The following is a 21240-nucleotide window of genomic DNA, read 5'->3' as shown; positions in this document are numbered from 1 at the left end:
TAGCAATTTATGGTGATGGTATAGTCACCTGATATAAAAACAAATTTCACACAATTTAATTATTTTAAAATCATAACGTACGCCAACCAGAAAAAAAAATCTAAATTCTTTGAAAGCTATGCAGCATGCTACAATTTGGTCTTTCAAAGTTGCAGTCCAAAATCATCAGATGGCCAAGTAAGAGAGTCATCCAAGGGGAACATTACATACCAGGACTTGTCAGGGGGTGGGGGAGATAGGGGAGGGATAACATTAGGAGAAATACCTAATGTAGGTGATGGGTTGATGGGTGCAGCAAACCACGAGGGCACGTGTATACCTATGTAACAAAACTGCACTTTCTGGACATGTAACCTAGAACTTAAAGTATAATAATAAAACAAAAAGTTTTCTTACACATCAGAACTCCTGAGATAATTTATGAGCTTGCAATATAAATAGGATGTTTACCTTCTTTATCTTACCTCTAATAGGCCATCCTCTGGCAGATCAGTACAGTGAACAGCATTCTGGATCTTAGTTTTACCAAAGATTGCTCTGAGAGTTCCAGGGCGTAAATGCCGGGCAATTTCCTATTAAATATACATTCACATATAGATTAAAGTTAGCCATATGGTATAAAAAAGAAAAACACTAGCTATATGAAACACTAACTTATTTATGAAATACATGTTATATATAGACAGTGCTTATAAGGGTTTTTCTGTGGCCCAATGTAAAGTCTGCTTTCATCTACATTGGGGAAAAATAATAATTGCATTTCTTTTTATCAATAGATTATGGGAATCACACAAAATGTGAAGCTAGTTCATTACTATGAAAGACTTGTATTTTATAAAGACAGTAGAGATCTTAACAACTTTGATTTAAAATGAACCAATTTGATGCTATTGATTTCAAAAGCTTTTAAAAAAATGTTAGTTGTATCAACTTAGTGGTAGTTCATCTTTAAGAGAAAAAATATGGTCACAAATAGCCCTGAATTTAACGAGGGTTAGACAGAGGCAAGGGAATGATAATGATGTCCAAAAAAATTTTAATTGAGAGAGACAGGAAAAGAGGACCTAGGGGATAGAGGTAATTGACAATGAAAAGGTGGATCAATGAATTTGAGCTCCTAGTGGTATGGGATAATCATTGAGATCAGTATGTTAGAGGAAGAGAGATGGAAAGTTAAAAGATACTCAAGACTGAGATTACTGTGGGTGGGAGGAGAGGGGGCTATAGTGATTGATAATGATCAGTTTTAAGGCATAACCATAGCTAAGGTTAGTCTGAGGGCAAGAATATTAGAAGGAAGAAGAACAACAGATTGAGAGGCCAAGGTCGTAAGTGGATCACCTCTATGAAAGTGGAAATCAGAAAGAATCATGACAGGTGTAGCTTAGGGTGCAAAGATTCTGAGCAGCATTCACGTTTGTGGTTCCGTCACTTAAGGATGTTTTAAAGGCATGCATTTATTTAATTACTTAAGTTTTATTTGCCAGGTTTCCATCAAATGTCAGCTATAAATGTATTATGTTTAGGAAAAACATTTTGATAAAGTAGAAAATAAGGATGTCTTTATATTTTATTTCATATTTATTACTTTCATTCTGTTCTCCATAATTTTTCTAGCAAGTGAGTATCCAATATTAAAAACCTACTCAGCTGGGCATAGTGGCCCACGCCTGTAATCCCGACACTTTGAGGCAGAGGTGAGTGAATCATTTGTGGTCAGGAGTTCGAGACCTGCCTGGCTAACATGGTGAAGCCCTGTCTCAACATGGTGAAACCATGTCTCTACAAAAATTAGCTGGGCATGGTGGTGCATGCCTGTAATCCCAGATATTCAGGAGGCTCAGGCAGGAGAATCACCTGAACCTGGGAGATGGAGGTTGCAGTGAGCCGAGACTATGCATTGCACTCCAGCCTGGGCGACAGATCAGACTCTATCTCAGAAAACAAACAGAAGCCTTACTCTGCTTATATAGTGGGAAGCTGTCATTTTGTGACATAAGATGTAATTTATGAAATTTTGAAAAGTGAGTACTAATGTTCTTTTTCTTATTTCCGGTCAGGGAAAAAAACACTTTTAAATTACTCAGTTTCAGTAAACTGTTTTATTAGAACCTATTTGCTCTCAAATTTTGTTTGATGGCCAGGCACATGCCTATAATCGGCACTTTGGGAGGAGTTTGAGAGCAGCCTCAGCAACACAGAGAGCCCCTGTCGCTACAAAAAATACAAAAATTAGCCGGGTGTAGTGGTGCACGCCTGTAGTCCCAGCTACTTGGGAGGCTGTGTGGGAGGATGGCTTGAGCCTGTGAGGTCGAGGCTACAGTGAGCCAAGATGACACCACTACACTCCAGCCTGGGTTGTCAGACAGAGCAGGACCCTGTCTCAAAAAAAGAAAATTTTATTTAACTTGCGCTACATTCATTAAAAGATTACTTTCATATAAGTGTCGGCTACATGCACAGCACTTGAAATCTGAAGAGGCTCGTGTGTGTTGGCCTAGCGCAGTGGCTCATGCCTGTAATCTCAGCACTTTGGGAGGCCGAGGCGGGTGGATTACCTGAGGTCAGGAGTTAGAGACCAGCCTGATCAACATGGTGAAACCCTGTTTCTACTAAAAATACAAAAATTAGCAGGGCATGGTGGCGCGTGCCTGTAGTCTCAGCTACTTGGGGGGCTGAGGCACAAGAATGGCTTGAACCTGGGGGTGTGGAGGTTGCAGTGAGCCGAGATCGCACCACTGCACTCCAGCCTGGGTGAAAGAGCGAGATTCCGTCTCAAAAACAACAACAACAAAAATGGTTGGTAATTCCTGGCTGTTTTTTTTTATGAGTTCTCTATTTGCTTGTCATAGATGCCAGGGACATGCTGCTAGATGAGGTACTCTGGTTGCCTTCCTTTCAGAAGGGGGTGCTACCATTTTTCCTGAGTGTTATTAGCTGCCTTCCCATTGCTCTGCCTCTTTAGCTCAAGCCCCACATTCAGTGCCTTAGGCTGTGGCTAAAAGTATCAACTGCCTTCTGCTCAACGTAAGCAAGCAAATGTGAAGGCGCTGATTTACTCTGCTGCTCTTCATGCAGCCCTCCAACTAACCACCCTGCTTATGGCCCCAATGCCCTTCCTCAGCCTTGCATCCATATGTCTGATGTGCAGCCCACCCAGTACCCCTACCCCTTCTGGAGAAGTTCTCTCCTGCATGTTTTAGAGTGTTGGTTTTCCTCAACAATACAATCTTATCTGCTTTGAGTCTTTTGAAGTTTATGGCCTGTAACAAAACTAAAAACAAACAAAAAAAAAACAAACCCACAAACACAAAAACATACGTGTGTGTGTGTGTGTGTGTGTGTGTGTGTGTGTACTCTTCCTTGTTTTCCAGCATCACTGGAGATTTACTCTTTAAAACAACACACAGTGAAACAGTATCTCCTGTAAATTCCTGTAAAGACTTGGTAAGCAAGGGGATGATGGGCACATATGGTCTTCTGCCATCTTCATGACACTTCATCTTACTGACATTCTCTATTTCTCCAACACAACAAACCATCTTTAATTCATTTTGCATGCTGCTATAATTTTGTACCTAAATGCCAATATAATCATGTTATTTACTTGCTCAAAAAATCTTTGAAGGCTCATAATTGCCTATGGCCAAATGTCTAAACTCCTCAGTGTGGCATTCAAGGTCCTTCCCACTCTTGCCTAAATCTACTTCACTCACACCTGCCTTGAAAGCTTACACATCCCAGTGAAAACACTGTTTCCTCTATAAAAGCAAATTAAGCCTTCCCAATCAGAGTAATCCTTGCTTCTTCAATGTTCCTACAGTAGTTTACACTTCCAATATAGGCCTTCTTGACTTGCAATTTATATAGTTGTTTTGTGAGCCTATTTTAGTAAGATCCCATTAGATTTCAATCCCTGAACACAATATAAAACTTCCCTTATATTCTGTATCTTACTAATGAACACACAGTAAATGTTTGGTAAATATTTGTTGACTGACATAAAATGACAGTACTTCTAATTCAGTGTCAGGATGGAGTAGCAAATAAGAGTGGGGGCTGTGGAAAAAGGCTCTCTGGATTTGAATTTTGCCTCTGCCACTTAACAGTTGTGTGACCACACCACATTATTTAACCTCTCTGTGCCTGCTTTAATGTTCTTATTTGTAAGACAAGGATAAAACAGAATCTGTCTTAAGGAGATTAAGACAATTCTTAAAGAGACAGAAAGGTATATTTTGACAAATATCAAAGATAATCTAACCAAATATTATATTATCTTTAAATAAATATATAACATCTCAAGAGTTGTAATCATCATAGTTTTAGAATAAAGGTATAAGTTTAGATTAGATCATAAGCTAATTATGACCTATTATTATCCATTAATAAACCTCAGAAAACATGAAGTATTTTTACTGATATAAAATGTTTTATTTAGGCAAATGATAACAATGAAACTTAAAGATATAAAACAATAGGTATTTTCTTCATAGCTGCTCTTAAAATCTAGGCTTTCATGTTAGATCCTCTTTAAAAAAGGTATTGATAAATTAATTTTAGTTTTGATTAGTATAAAATATCACATATGCTTATAAAGTAAAAAATACTGAAATACTAAAAAATACAAAAATATTAAAAAATACTAAAAGTGAGAGTGAAATAATAACAGCCCTTCCCCCCTCCATTTCCTGATGGATTGCCCCTAATTTTTTCTAAGAGATTTACATTCCTCTTGCTGCTTAAAGTCTGGTGAAGACCATACTACCACGCATAGTTCCCCTCCCTTCAAGGAGCAGAAACAATTATGAGATCATAAAAGCAACACAAAGTACCAACATATAATTTCATCTAATACCATAAATAATTCTTAAAAAGTTATTGCAGTATTTATAAATAACAGGTTATGCTGAGAAAATCAGACTCATTAAAGAGCAATACTTATTTGTACTTGGAGGGTCAGCAGTCTTTCAAATTCCACAAAATTCCAGGCATATTCATCCTCCCCTAAAACCTTGCATGCTGAGTCCCATCAAGTCAAATTCTTGGCTATGTTACAGCTCATCATAAGTACTAAAAATTCTGCTCAGGTAATCCTGCTGTGGGAGGAAGAATTTTGACTTATAGAATGACCTCTAAATCTAAGATATCAAAAAAATGCACCAAATATAGAATAGTGATTGGCAAAATACTGAAAATAAAGAAGGGAATATATATTTAATTATTCTATGGCTGTGTTATTGTAAAGAATGTCACTGTTTATTGAATAGGTCTATCAGATTGATAAAATGTGTCTGGACAAAGAATAACTTACTTTCATAATAAAGCCACTCAGTTTCAGTTCTCCACAATACAGAAGAGACATGTAAGAATTGAAAATGCCCTTCTATTTAAGAAAAAAATTAAACTAGAAAAAGATTTATGAAATTTACTAATTGCAGAAAAAGATCAACTATAGAATATATTCAGATACAGTCATGCATTGCTTAACAACAGAGATATATTCTAAGAAATGCATCATTAGGTGATTTCCTCATTGTGTGAACATCATAGAGTGTACTTACACAAACCTAGATGATATAGCCTACTACACATCTAGGCTATATAATTTGCTACTAGGCTATAAACTTGTATAGCATGTTTCTATACTGAAAATTGTAGGCAACTGTAACACAATGATAAATATTTGTGTATCTACACATATCTAAACAGAAAAGGCACAGTAAAAATATGGTAAGAAATAATGTAGACCTATAGAGGGCACTTACCATGAATGGAGCTTGTAGGACTGGCAGTTGCTCTAGGTGAGTCAGTGAGTGAGTGGTGAGTGAGTGTGAGGGCCTAGGACATTACTGTACACTACTGCAGACTTTATAAAACACTGTACACTTGGGCTACACTAAATTTATAAAAAATTTTTTATTTCTTCAATAGTAAATTAACCTTAGCTTACTGTAACTATTTCACTTTATAAACTTCTAAGTATTTTTTAACTTTTTTTGACTCTTTTGCAATAACACAGCTTAAAACACAAACACATTGTACAGCTGTACAAAAATCTTTTCTTTACATCATTATTCTGTAAGCTTTTTCGATTTTTTAAGTTTTTTTCTTTTGAAAACTTTTTGTTAAAAAGGAAGACACAAACACACTCATTAGCCTAGGCTTACGCAGGGTCAGAATCATCAAAATCACCGTCTTCCACCTCCATATCTTGTCCCACTGGAAGGTCTTTAGGGACAATAACACACATAGAGCTGTCATCTCCTCTGATAAAATGCCTTGTTCTGGAATACCTCCTGAAGGACCTGCCTCAGGCTCTTTTATAGTTAACCTTTTTTTTAATAAGTAGAAAAAGTATACTCTAAAACAATGATAAAAAGTATAGTAACCAGTAACATAGTCATTTATTATCATTACCAAGTATTATGTACTATACATAATTGTATACAGTATACTTTAATACAAGTGGCAGCATAGTAGGTTTATTTATGCCAACATCACCACAAACATGTGAGTAATGCATTGTGTGACTATGCCACAACAGGAATTTTTCAGCTCCATTATAATCTTGTGGGATCAGCATCCTATATGCAGTCAGGTGTTGATGGAAATGTCATTATGCAGTGCATGACTGTAATGAGTAGCATATGGTGGTGTATCACGAGGTCACTAGTCTCATTCCAGGAAAATCTAAGTACAAGGAAAAAATATTCTCTAGACTACAGGATAACTATGTTGGCAGTGATATAAATATGTGGATAAACATTAAAAGAGGAGCTAGTATAGCTCAAGTCCTAGTAACCCTAAAACAGCTGTGAAACAATGTTACAATCATTGTCCTCCTTTCACAGGCAATAAGGGTAATAAAACTTAATATCAAATGCCAGTGACGGGACCACCATAACTAAAACAGCAAATATTCTCATTTCTATCCATTACTAGTATTCTTCTGCAACAAGTCTTGTAATACTAAACAGCACATGCTAAGTGCTCTCTTGACTCCTCTGGCACTTCAAAAATATCTTACCAAAACTGACTCATCAAACAGCTTTTCCCAGTAGTATGCAACTTTGTACTAATACAGTTATGCAGTTTTATATTCCTGGGAGATAAGCAATGTCAGATGAATTCAAACTAAAATGAGATAATGAAAGATGCGGAAGGAATTGGAAGTAGAAAAGGAAGCCAGGGAGAGACCCAGAGGCTACTTTCTGCTAAGTCTAAGGATCCTTCTAGAACCTATGCATAGGCTTTAGAAAGAGTAACTGCAAAATTAAACTCAACTACTTATTTATATAATACTAATCTCATTGAATGAGCCACCTGCAGGTTCACGGTAAATACACTTATTGGCACTGGAAAATACATAAATTGTTTGTATATGAGGAATCATTAAAACATCAGGCTTGTGGGCTCTGACAGGCTTCACATCTCACTTTTCATTAGATAAAAAATAGCTGTAATGTAAATTTATAGAACCTGAAGAGGGTCACAATTAAATGTTATTTCAGGTGAAATATTTAGATAATTCAATCCTGTCTTTTTCACTAGGTTTCAATAGACCACATGGCATCGTAACTATTGCCTCTTACTGATCTGTTTGCTGTTTCAGCCAACAATAGGAACCGGCTGAAGTGAAAATGAAGTCTTATTTGACACAGGTGTTACTTTTAAAAGTAAAATTATGATCTCTTGGTTCTCCTTTTTTTGAAAGAATTGGGCATTCTGCAGAAGGATGAGCTCAACTAAAAAAAAGAGTCAGAAAAACCTCTTAACTCACTTTTATATAAATTACTTAGTATTTTAGCAAAAACTATAAAGATTCACATATATAAGTAAAATTTCAGAACATAAACATTAGCATAGAGGGTTAGGGTTTTTTGGTAAATATTTTCCTATTTCTTTTTGTTTTTCTAAATACATTTTAAGACATTTAACCTTTGATGTATACTCACATTACTACTAAAAAATTTAAGAGGCATTCTTTTTTCTTTTTTAACACCATGGACCTGAAGGCAAGAGAGGAATTCTTAATATCTCCCCACAAAAGAATTGCAAGAGAGGCATTCTTATTATCTCCCCGAAAAAGAATCGTTCCACATTCTACTCCATCCCTATAACATAATTACTATCCAGTCTTGCTTTACTATTTTAAAGAATCCTACAATTCAATGCTCAGAAACTTCCCCAAAGGAATAAAATAATGAAATAGCTGCGACCCACTCTTGGCACTTCTAACACCTAATTCTTGCCAAGTCCTGTCAATACAACTACTAATATATAGCCTGTATCAGTCGGCTTCTATATCCAATCTAGCACCATATTCTCCTGCCTAGAATATTGGGCTTTTAGATTTTACACTTGCTGGTCTATCTGGTTTCCTAGATACCTCTACTCCTAGTAAACATATTTTCCAAAAAGCAGTTAGAATAAGCTTTAAAAAAACATAAGCTGAATCATACCACTTTCCTGCCGAAGAATCTCTGATGCTTTCATTAAGAGAAAATGCAAAATTCTTGGGCTGGGTGTGGTGGCTCATCCCTATAACCCCAGCAAATTTGGGAGGCTAAGGTGGAAGGATCATTTGAGGCCAGGTGTTCAAGATCAACCTGGCCAACACAGCAAGACCCTATGTCTTAAAGAAAAAATTCTCAACATAACCTATAGTCCTGCATGCTCTGGCTCCTGCTTACCTCTCCAACCTCACCTGAAATGAACTAGTCACATCAACCCCTTTCAACTTTTCAAACTAGTCACATCAACCCCTTCCAACTTTTCAAAGGCACCAAGCTCTTTCCTACCTCAAGCATGAAAACACAGAGTATTTCCCTTGGCTCAGCAATTCTCCTCTTTTTTTTTTTGAGACGGAGTCTAGCTCTGTCGCCCAGGCTGGAGTGCAGTGGCACGATATCGGCTCACTGCAAGCTCCGCCTCCTGGGTTCACACCATTCTCCTGCCTCAGCCTACAGGCGTCCACCACCATACCCGGCTAATTTTTTTTTTTTGTATTTTTAGTAGAGACGAGGTTTCACTGTGTTAGCCAGGATGGTCTTGATCTCCTAACCTCATGATCTGCCTGCCTCGGCCTCCCAAAGTGCTGGGATTACAGGCGTGAGCCACCGTGCCCGGCCTCTCCTCTTTCTTAATAATTACCTTACAAATGGCTTACAATAAGCAACAGAAATCAGATGTGATCGATTCTACAGAGTGACTCTCTCAACTCTTTATTCTATCCTCCTCCTAGATGGAAATTAGAAATCTAAAAACTACATTCCCCAGACACATTTTTGGCTAGAGTTCTTGTGATGTGGAAGTCCTAAATGAGATTTGGAAGACAGGACAAAGCAGAAGCTATCTTCCTGCTAATGTTGCTACAGGCAGACAAGGTAGGAGATACAAGTGTTTGAGTTGTGGCAGACTCAATGCCTAAGTCACTGCCATGGTAGTAGCAGTGGAGGCAGCAGCAACTTCAGGATTCTAGGTATGGGAAGGTACTCTTGAAATCAATAGCTCCAGTGGCAACTCCTGACTTAAGGCCCTGCAACACTTAAGAAACTTAAGTTCGTAAATAGCTACTTCCTTGAATTGAACTCCTTTAAAAAACATCCCTAAGCTGGTTTCTGTTTCTTGAGCTGAACTCTCAGTGATATTCTGAGGCTCCATCTTTCTTCCTCATCTCTACAGAAAGCTGTTTTCCCTGTTCCCACTTAGTAAGTACCTTTTTGCCATCTGGTTTTCAGCTTTACTGCTCTATTGAAATTGCTCCCTCCAAAGTCACCTATAATCAATTAGACTTCTAGCTGAAACCTCTTCTTTTTTTTTTTGAGACAGAGTCTTGCTCTGTCACCCAGGCTGGAGTGCAGTGGCACAATCTCAGCTCACTGCAACCTCCACCTCGTGAGTTGAAACAATTCTCCTGCCTCAGTCTCCTGAGTAGCTGGGATTACAGGCATGTGCCACCACACCTGGCTAATTTTTGTATTTTTAGTAGAGATGGGGTTTCACCATGTTGGCCAAACTGGTCTCAAACTCCTGACTTCAGATAATCTGCCCACCTCGGCCTCCCAAAGTGCTGGGATTACAGGTGTGAGCCACCGTGCCTGGCCTAAAACCTCTTGTATAGCAGTGAAGTTATAAAAGTACCATCGGAAATAATGGATCTAATACATGTGGCCAACAAACATATGAAATAAGGCTCAGCATCACTGATCATTAGAGAAATGCAAATCAAAACCACAATGTGATACCATCTCACACCAGTATGGCTATTATTAAAAAGTCAAAAAACAACAGATGCTGGTGAGGTTGCAGAGAAATAGGAATGCTTTTACACTGTTGGTGGGAATGTAAATTAGTTCAACCATTGTGGAAGACAGTGTGGTGATTCCTCAAAGACCTAGAGGCAGAAATACCGTTTGACCCAGCAATCCCATTACTGGGTATATACTCAAAGGAATAAAAACTGTTCTATTATAAAGACATATGCACCTGTATGTTCATTGCAACACTATTCACAATAGCAAAGACATGGAATCAACCTAAATGCCCATCAATGATAGACTGGATAAAGAAAATGTGGTGCATATACACCATGGAATACTATGCAGCCATAAAAAGGAACAAGATCATGTCCGTTGCAGAAACATGGATGGAGCTGGAGGCCATTATCCTTAGCAAACTAATGCAGGAACAGAAAACCAAATACCTGCATGTTCTCATTTATAAGTGAGAGCTAAATGATGAAAACACAGGACACATGGAGGGGAGGAGGGGAGCAACACACACTGGGGCCTGTCAGAGGACCAGGGGTGGGAGGAGGGAGAAGATCAGGAAGAATAGCTAGTGGATGTTGGATTTAATACCTGGGTGGTGGGATGATCTGTGCAGCAAACCACCATGGAACACATTTACCCATGTAACATGAACATGTACCCCTGAACTTAAAAGTTGGAAAAAAAAAAAAGCCATGTCAGTCAAAGAAAGAAACAGTGGGACTAACAAACTGATCTTAGTACAGGTATATCCAATTTATAAAATAACACAGAGATTTTATAAAATTTAGGTTTATTTGTCCTAGAGTAGCAACATTAGTCTCAGCAGTTAGTAGAAAGATTTTGGTGCCTTTAAAGGCCTAGCTTCAGCGTTATCTGGCTGAATTAATTAAGATAATGCCCATAAAATGTCTTATGGTGTCTGGCCAAACTGGAGGCATTTAGTAGATATAATCATTGTCTTCATAATATTATAAATAAACTCATAGCTAACAATGAGGCACTTATATAGTACTTGTGTTTTTAAAAGCATGTACTATTTCACAGGAATCCCACAAATCCCCTTGTCAGCATAATTGCTGACAAGGAAGACAGTTTTTGCCTTTTACAGATATGGATAACTTGGTTCTACAGACAGTCTCAGACCTCCTATCCAGCACTGAAGAAAGAGTATATCCAAAGATCCAACCACTTGGGGCAAACTCTCTTTAAAGGTTAATTTCCTAAACTGCCGCATGTCTTCTATGATTCCCTTTAAAGTTGCAGTAAGCAGCTAAGATTCCAGACCAAGGTGAGCATTTTTTGAAACCATCTAATCTTCTCCTATAATTACCAATAGCAATGTTGTCCAAAAGAAATGTAATGTGAGCCACCTATGTAATTTAAAATTGTCTAGTGGCCACATTAATAAGTAAAATTAATTTTAATAAAATAATTTATTTAACCCTATATATTCAAAATACTATTTCAGTAGGTAATTAATAAAAATTATTAGTGAGCTTTTTTACATTCTTAATTTATGCTAAATTTTCAAGTCCTGGGTGTGTATTTTGTGTATAATACATCTCAATTAGAACCAGCCATGTTTCAGGTGCTGGAGAGCTACATGTGGCTAATGGCCATCATATTGGACAGTAGGGACCTACAGAATAGTAGCTCTCTCCCAGGACCGAGGTTTAACTTCTCAGCAACATTCTACGTTAAGGGCTGAGCCAAGACTAATAATATCTGCAATATTAATCTCTCTTATGCTAATGGAAACCTTGAACATAAGCCTGAGGGCAGTCAATCTAACCATGTTTCTCATGCTGCCATCCTATGCTATAATCCTATCTATCTATCTATCTATCTATCTATCATTTATCTACCTACCTATCTATAATTTATCATGTCTGTTGCCCACTTATCCTCCACAGCTGGCATTGCCAATGTTCACCATTATCCTCAAGGCTCCATGCTCAATTACATGTTTTCTCTCAGCAATTTTGTTTCCTGCTTCACAGAAAAAAAATTAAGACTGATATCAAGAGATTCAGCTTCCTCAAATTCCTACACACACACACACACACACACACACACACACACACGTTATCCTTCCCTTCCCTCTTTCCATTCAGTGCCAAAGAAAGTGCCATTTCTTCTTCTTTTGATAATTAACCCTCCCATCTCTTTGCAACTCTAGGTCAGGAAACTTCCTTCATTATAATTACCTTTCGCCTGTGTTTTCAACCTTTCTCTTTTCAATAGTTTATTTTATGCATCCTATCAAAATGCTCATGTCTCTCCCATCACTTAACAAATAGACAACTTTAATTACTGTCCTACCTCTTCCCCTCCTTTTTAGAAGTCTTAATAAGCTCCACTTTCATTTACTCTTCAGCCTTTTGCCTCACAACACTATCTAAACCGCTTTGGCAAAGGACACTGATATTCTTCTAATTGCCCATAGATTCTCTCAATTTGTGACTTGTCTTAAGCATTTACTACTCTGGACCATTCCATTATTCCTGAAGCTCTCCATTTACTCAGCCCACATGATACCATAATCCAGGATCTCCTCCTGACTGTTCCTCTCAGGCTCCTTTATTTCCACCTTCCTACTGCCTAGGGTCCACTCCATATTCTCCTCTTATCTTCTGGCTCTCCCTGGGCAATTTCATTCACTACTGTCATATCTCTTTAGACGACTCTTTAACAACTGCCCAGTTCTCTTTCCTGAGTTGCAGGCTGGACTATACAACTGCCTAATGCTCACTGCAGCCTTGAACTCCTGGGCTCAAGTGATCTTCCTGCCTCAGCTTCCAGAGTAGCTCGGACTACAGGCGCATGCCACCACAACTAGCTAGTTAAAACAAAAACAAAAACAAAAACAAAAAAAACACTTCTCTGTAGAGATAAAGTCTTGCTGTATTAACCAGGCTAGTCTTGAAGTCCTGGCCTCAAGAGATCTCCTGCCTTGGCCTCCCAAAGTGCTGGGATTACAGGCATGAGCTATAATGTGCCTGGCCCCCACAGGGCTCTTATACTCAGCTTGTGCAAAACTAACCTCATTGTCTTCCTCCCAAAACTCCCCCTCTTCCTAAATTCCCTCTCTTCATAAATGGCACCACTCTTATACCAAGTTGCCTAGGTCAACAGCTTGGGAGTCATCCCAAGACTCCTCTCTCTCCCTTTTGGGCCCCCCATCTAATTTGTTACCAAGTCACATAGATTCTATTTCTTTAGCATAGCATTCTTTCCTTACTTTCCAAGTCTACTCCTACTATCACAGTTCACCTTCGCATCTTGTTTAGGTTTTAGTGGTCTGCTAACAGGCTGCATTACCTCTACCATTAAAAATGTACTGTTTGTTTACCCTTCTGTCTTAACTCCTTAAAGACAAGGACTACAACCTTTTTATATCCAACACACAGAATCTTCATGAAAGATTCATTGAATAAAATATTAATGATTTAGTGGATAAGCGAATGGATGAATGGAATGACTAACATGCCCAAATTTATATACCCCATTAACTTTGTTAATGATAGGGTAGAGAAACTAGGCCTCTTGGTTACCAATAGTCTGGGCTCCTTAGGCTATATTAGATCCTTCAGAAGTGCCTATTTTAAGGAACCCCGAAGAACATCCTTTTGAAATCTAAGTAACCACCATTTAATTTATCTATTTTGTGAGGTGGTGGTTTTGTATATCAGATTTTCTCAAACTAGGACACACCTGTCTGAGAATAGAAATGAGAACCCTAAGCTCTAATCCATAGCTCTGAAAGTAACTTGCTCTGTGACCTTGATTGAGAATAATATTACTGTTTCATCACAGATATAAAATGCCATGTGACAAATATGTGGAATTGGACTGATCCACTAGAATAGCATTAAGTTTATAGGTGCATGCTCATAAATGACTTCTCCAGTAGAGATATTAAGACTATTCCCCAAAGAACTACTTAATCTTCTGGTGAATATCCATGGCATAGAAAAGACCAGTTCACTCTAAACATGAGAGATCACATACAATAAATAATCTTTCATCTTATTTGTTAGACTTGTCTATTACTATTATATATTTTAAATATATACACCTCTATAAGCAATAACTCACATCTTTATATATGATCTTGAGGCAAGACTCCCATTTATAAAGAAAAGAATAAACTCTGTTCACTATACTTGCAAATCAAGTATATTTTCTTGGTTATACAAGTATATTATCTTGGTTATATATTTCTTAAGAAAAGCCCTGGCTGGGCACAGTGGCTCATGCCTGTAATCCCGGCACTTTGGGAGGCCGAGGCGGGTGGATCACGAGGTCAGGAGATTGAGACCATCCTGGCTAACATGGTGAGACCCCGTCTCTACTGAAAATACAAAAAAATTAGCCGGGCGTGTTGGCGGGCGCCTGTAGTCCCAGCTACTCGGGAGGCTGAGGCAGGAGAATGGCATGAACCCAGGAGGTGGAGCTTGCAGTGAGCCGAGATCACGCCACTGTGCTCCAGCCTAGACGACAGAGTGAGACTCCATCTCAAAAAAAAAAAAAAAAGCCTTATGTGTACAGATTATACTGTATTATCCTATTAATGAGAACATTTAATAAATCAGAATATGCCATTTCTTAGATAATGTAAAGTTATTGCCTCCTGAAAGTATATTGTTTTACTTCCCTAGTACTTTATTGTAAAAAGATATTTTTTTTCTCATGGTCTAATTATAATAGCTTTTTTGAAAAGAAAAACTTTTTATTAGGAGTTATATTCTAAAAGGTAACGTTAACTTTATCCTCCCCCAAAATTCATTTTTCTCTTCCTAATAGAATTGTAAACTGTGACTATGATCTTGAAACACAATTAACATTGTTTTTTTTAAAAAAATTCCATTTCCTTAGTCATTCTCTTCTAGGCTATCTGATCTCTGCTTTTCCCTGCAAACATAGTGTTCAGAATGTATTATAAAAAGGCAATTTTCTCTTATACTATTGAAATGAAGCAATCTTTTAAAAAATAAATAACTTTGAACTTCAACTAGTCTGTATAGTTGAGTATTTTAGAAAGTCACAGGAAAAGTAATTTCAAATAAAGATGTTCTTTGAAACCAACGAGAACCAAGACACAACATACCAGAATCTCTGGGATGCATTCAAAGCAGTGTGTAGAGGGAAATTGATAGCACTAAATGCCCACAAGAGAAAGCAGGAAAGATCCAAAATTGACACCCTAACATCACAATTAAAAGAACTAGAAAAGCAAGAGCAAACACATTCAAAAGCTAGCAGAAGGCAAGAAATAACTAAAATCAGAGCAGAACTGAAGGAAATAGAGACACAAAAAACCCTTCAAAAAATCAATGAATCCAGGAGCTGGTTTTTTGAAAGGATCAACAAAATTGATAGACCACTAGCAAGATTAATAAAGAAAAAAAGAGAGAAGAATCAAATAGATGCAATAAAAAACGATAAAGGGGATATCACCACCGATCCCACAGAAATACAAACTACCATCAGAGAATATTACAAACACCTCTACGCAAATAAACTAGAAAATCTAGAAGAAATGGATAAATTCCTCCACACATACACCCTCCCAAGACTAAACCAGGAAGAAGTTGAATCTCTGAATAGACCAATAACAGGAGCTGAAATTGTGGCAATAATCAATAGCTTACCAACCAAAAAAAGTCCAGGACCAGATGGGTTCACAGCCGAATTCTACCAGAGGTACAAGGAGGAGCTGGTACCATTCCTTCTGAAACTATTCCAATCAATAGAAAAAGAGGGAATCCTCCCTAACTCATTTTATGAGGCCAGCATCATCCTGATACTAAAGCCTGGCAGAGACACAACAAAAAAAGAGAATTTTAGACCAATATCCTTGATGAACAATGATGCAAAAATCCTCAATAAAATACTGGCAAACAGAATCCAGCAGCACATCAAAAAGCTTATCCACCATGATCAAGTGGGCTTCATCCCTGGGATGCAAGGCTGGTTCAATATACGCAAATCAATAAATGTAATCCAGCATATAAACAGAACCAAAGACAAAAACCACATGATTATCTCAATAGATGCAGAAAAGGCCTTTGACAAAATTCAACAACCCTTCATGCTAAAAACTCTCCATAAATTAGGTATTGATGGGTCGTATCTCAAAATAATAAGAGCTATTTATGACAAACCCACAGCCAATATCATACTGAATGGGCAAAAACTGGAAGCATTCCCTTTGAAAACTGGCACAAGACAGGGATGCCCTCTCTCACCACTTCTATTCAACATAGTGTTGGAAGTTCTGGCCAGGGCAATTAGGCAAGAGAAGGAAATCAAGGGTATTCAATTAGGAAAAGAGGAAGTCAAATTGTCCCTGTTTGCAGATGACATGATAGTATATCTAGAAAACCCCATTGTCTCAGCCCCAAATCTCCTTAAGCTGATAAGCAACTTCAGCAAAGTCTCAGGATACAAAATCAATGTACAAAAATCACAAGCATTCTTATACATCAATAACAGACAAACAGAGAGCCAAATCATGAGTGAACTCCCATTCACAATTGCTTCAAAGAGAATAAAATACCTAGGAATCCAACTTACTAGGGATGTGAAGGACCTCTTCAAGGAGAACTATAAACCACTGCTCAAGGAAATAAAAGAGGATACAAACAAATAGAAGAACATTCCATGCTCATGGGTAGGAAGAATCAATATCATGAAAATGGCCATCCTTCCCAAGGTAATTTACAGATTCAATGCCATCCCCATCAAGTTACCAATGACTTTCTTCACAGAATTGGAAAAAACTACTTTAAAGTTCATATGGAACCAAAAAAGAGCCTGCATCACCAAGTCAATCCTAAGCCAAAAGAACAAAGCTGGAGGCATCACACTACCTGACTTCAAACTATACTACAAGGCTACAGTAACGAAAACAGCATGGTACTGGTACCAAAACAGAGATATAGATCAATGGAACAGAACAGAGCCGTCAGAAATAATGCCACATATCTACAACTATCTGATCTTTGACAAATCTGAGAAAAACAAGAAATGGGGAAAGGATTCCCTATTTAATAAATGGTGCTGGGAAAACTGGCTAGCCATATGTAGAAAGCTGAAACTGGATCCCTTCCTTACACCTTATACAAAAATCAATTCAAGATGGATTAAAGACTTAAATGTTAGACCTAAAACCATAAAAACCCTAGAAGAAAACCTAGGCATTACCATTCAGGACATAGGCATGGGCAAGGACTTCATGTCGAAAACACCAAAAGCAATGGCAACAAAAGCCAAAATTGACAAATGGGATCTAATTAAACTAAAGAGCTTCTGCACAGCAAAGGAAACTACCATCAGAGTGAACAGGCAACCTACAAAATGGGAGAAAATTTTCGCAACCTACTCATCTGACAAAGGGCTAATATCCAGAATCTACAATGAACTCCAACAAATTTACAAGAAAAAAACAAACAACCCCATCAAAAAGTGGGCGAAGGACATGAACAGACACTTCTCAAAAGAAGACATTTATGCAGCCAAAAAACACATGAAAAAATGCTCACCATCACTGGCCATCAGAGAAATGCAAATCAAAACCACAATGAGATACCATCTCACACCAGTTAGAATGGCAATCATTAAAAAGTCAGGAAACAACAGGTGCTGGAGAGGATGTGGAGAAATAGGAACACTTTTACACTGTTGGTGGGACTGTAAACTAGTTCAACCCTTGTGAAAGTCAGTGTGGCGATTCCTCAGGGATCTAGAACTAGAAATTCCATTTGACCCAGCCATCCCGTTACTGGGTATATACCCAAAGGACTATAAATCACGCTGCTATAAAGACACATGCACACGTATGTTTATTGCAGCATTATTCACAATAGCAAAGACTTGGAACCAACCCAAATGTCCAACAATGATAGACTGGATTAAGAAAATGTGGCACATATACACCATGGAATACCATGCAGCCATAAAAAATGATGAGTTCATGTCCTTTGTAGGGACATGGATGAAATTGGAAATCATCATTCTCAGTAAACTATCGCAAGAACAAAAAACCAAACACCACATATTCTCACTCATAGGTGGGAATTGAACAATGAGAACACATGGACACAGGAAGGGGAACATCACACTTCGGGGACTGTTGTGGGGTGGGGGGAGGGGGGAGGGATAGCATTGGGAGATATACCTAATGCTAGATGACGAGTTGGTGGGTGCAGCGCACCAGCATGGCACATGTATACATATGTAACTTACCTGCATGTTGCGCACATGTACCATAGAGCCTAAAGTATAATAATGATAATAATAATAATAATAATAATAAAGAAAAAAAACAAACAAACATAAAAAGAGAAAAAAAAAAAAAAGAAAAGTAATTTCATTTGATAGTAACTGGAATGAATGCTGTGCATCTCTAATCCTGGTCTTTTGATAGTACCTCAAACACAACCTGTCCCAAATCAAAACAATTATTTTCCCCTATGATCCCTCCCTCTGCCTCTCCCTCTCAACTCAGTTTTTCTTCTTCAGTTTCTAGTTGTATCACTATTATCAAATGTTCAGGCTACATAATGTAGGGCTATTTCCAACCATTTCATCCATTCCCAAAACCAATTGGTCATTACCTAATTTGCTGATCTCATTTGTTAATCTGTCCCTCCATGTATTCAATAAATATTTATTGATACCTATAATTTGTGAGGTACTGGGCTAGAAATAAGGAAATAAAAATAAGATGGTATTTTTATTCTAAACGGCCAGTCTTATAAGAAGTCAGACATGTTAATAGTCGGTGATGTGCTAGTAACTGTTCAAGAGTTTTCAAAAAACAAACAACAATAAAAAACGGATTTGTATTGTTTGCTCATTTTCATGGTGTAAATATTCCTACCACGACAGAATATAGAATTGGAAAGTGATACTAACAGCTGGATCTTGCAAGCTGATGCAAGCTGACTCCAACACACCACTCTAAAAGCACTCACAGTGTAACAAGAGCTCTACTAGAGATATATGCAAAGTGCTATAAGGGGAGCACAAAAGAGGGAATTCTAGGGTACCCATGCAACGTTTCACAGGATCCTCTTGGTTCTGTGAACTTCTTTCCATTCTTCATAGCTACTACTTTAGTTCAGCAAAATGCAATGAGAGTCAGCATAATACAATTTCTTCCTGACTCAAACACCTCTGATGGCCCTCCACTGTTTATAAGTCCAACAATTAATAAGTCCAAAATAAGACACGACAATTCAAGGAACTTTTTCATCTTGCCTTGAGCTACTCTTTCAGCCTCATCATTCCTTCATACACTTCTACATGATTTATGCTTTAGAAAATATTTAGAAGTGAAAAAGGCAGATGAAATTTGACCCAGGATAAAAAAGAGAACATACGTATTTGTCATAACAGTAAACCTCTTTACAAAACTTCCATTGAGTCCTGTGTATTTTCTCTGTGATACTCAAAATCCCTGTCAAACAGAATGGGGTGAAGCTTATTAATACTTTTACACCTTGCCATTATGTGTTTGTGCTGTGCTTTCCCTTAGCTTGTTTTTCCTCTTCTTTTCTGGTCAATGAAACTCTAAGCCTCTAGAAAAATTGTCACTTCTATGAAGCATTTCTCAATCCATAGCTAGAGTTAATAAATCTCTGTGCTACAAAGGGTATTTAGCACAGTCATTTATATCATAACTAAAATTTTATGTTGTCTGTCCCTCTGTAAGAGCACAGATCAGAACTGTATTGTTCCCTGCTATACCCAGATGCCAAGAACAGTGCCAAGTATGTAATAGGTGTCGAATTGTTCAATTAATATTTATTTAGCATGCAAAAACTTAATTGCGAATGTCTCTTCCTAGAGTTGATAAATACATTAGAATTAGAGATTGTGTCTTACTCATCTTAGTATCCCTTACAGCATTCAGTACCTCTGACACAAGGAAGTACTTAATATATCATGTTTGCATTGGACTGAATCTTCTCTAGGCCTTTCAATTTTCTGAGTATTCAAAAACTATACACCAGTATTTATAAAATACATGTATTTTAAAAAATATATAAGTAGAAATGCACCAAACAGACTGAATTGCAAAATGGGTAAAGAAGAACTCTAGGCAATACAGGAAGACCAACCAGAATTTACAGTGGGGAATTGTAATAAAATTAGGGTATTTCTACTGCAAAAGGGAAGAGATGTGGCTGCTTCTCTAATTGTTGCTTATAAATGGTATTTCATTAGGTTGAGAATTGAAACCTGAGACTCACACAAATAACAAAACAGCACCACAGACAGGACTGCAGGCTCTACACACTATTTTGCAACTCACTTGGACAGGCTTCATAGGAACACACAGCCTAAGGATCTGAATATTGCTCTGAGGGGTTTGACTATGTACAATACATTTCATACTTAAGATTCATTTAAAAACCTCAATTTCAGAACTTGTTATTGGTCTATTCAGGGATTCAACTTCTTCCTGGTTTAGTCTTGGGAGGGTGTATGTGTCTAGGAATTTATCCATTTCCTCTAGATTTTCTAGTTTATTTGCATAGAGATGTTTACAGTATTCTCTGATGGTAGTTTGTATTTCTGTGGGATCAGTAGGTGATATCCTCTTTATCATTTTTTCTTGTGTCTATTTGATTCTTCTTTTTTTCTTTATTAGTCTGGCTAGTGGTCTATCTATTTTGTTAATCTTCCCAAAAACCAGCTCCTGGATTCATTGATTTTTTGAAGGGTTTTTCGTGTCTCTGTCTCCTTCAGTTCTGCTCTGATCTTAGTTATTTCTTGTCTTCTGCTAGGTTCTGAATTTGTTTGCTCTTGCTTCTCTAGTTTTTTTTTTTTTTTTTTTTTTTTGTGATGAGGGGTTAATATATATATATATATATATATATTTTTTTTTTTTTTAAGACCAGAGAGAATCAATTTTTATGTTAACTTTAAAAAAGCATACATACATATGTAT

At 37.5% G+C, this 21240-nt stretch overlaps 1 protein-coding gene across 6 annotated transcripts in view; it reads right to left on the bottom strand.

Annotated features, from left to right (window-relative positions):
• The window catches only part of NME7 (NME/NM23 family member 7), a 231786-nt gene that overhangs the window by 37569 nt on the left and 172977 nt on the right, over nt 1-21240 (bottom strand). For all 6 annotated transcript variants that reach the window (XM_054525728.2, XM_024238742.3, XM_054525737.2 and 3 more), the window contains one exon: nt 465-572. In XM_054525728.2, coding sequence (XP_054381703.1) covers nt 465-572 — 108 coding nt within the window. The remainder of the gene's footprint in view (nt 1-464; nt 573-21240) is intronic.

The sequence above is a fragment of the Pongo abelii genome, chromosome 1 (assembly GCF_028885655.2).
Source record: "Pongo abelii isolate AG06213 chromosome 1, NHGRI_mPonAbe1-v2.0_pri, whole genome shotgun sequence".
Classification (NCBI taxonomy): domain Eukaryota; kingdom Metazoa; phylum Chordata; class Mammalia; order Primates; family Hominidae; genus Pongo; species Pongo abelii.
Note: the sequence above shows the minus strand (reverse complement) of the source record. Positions and strands in the feature narration are given on the sequence as shown.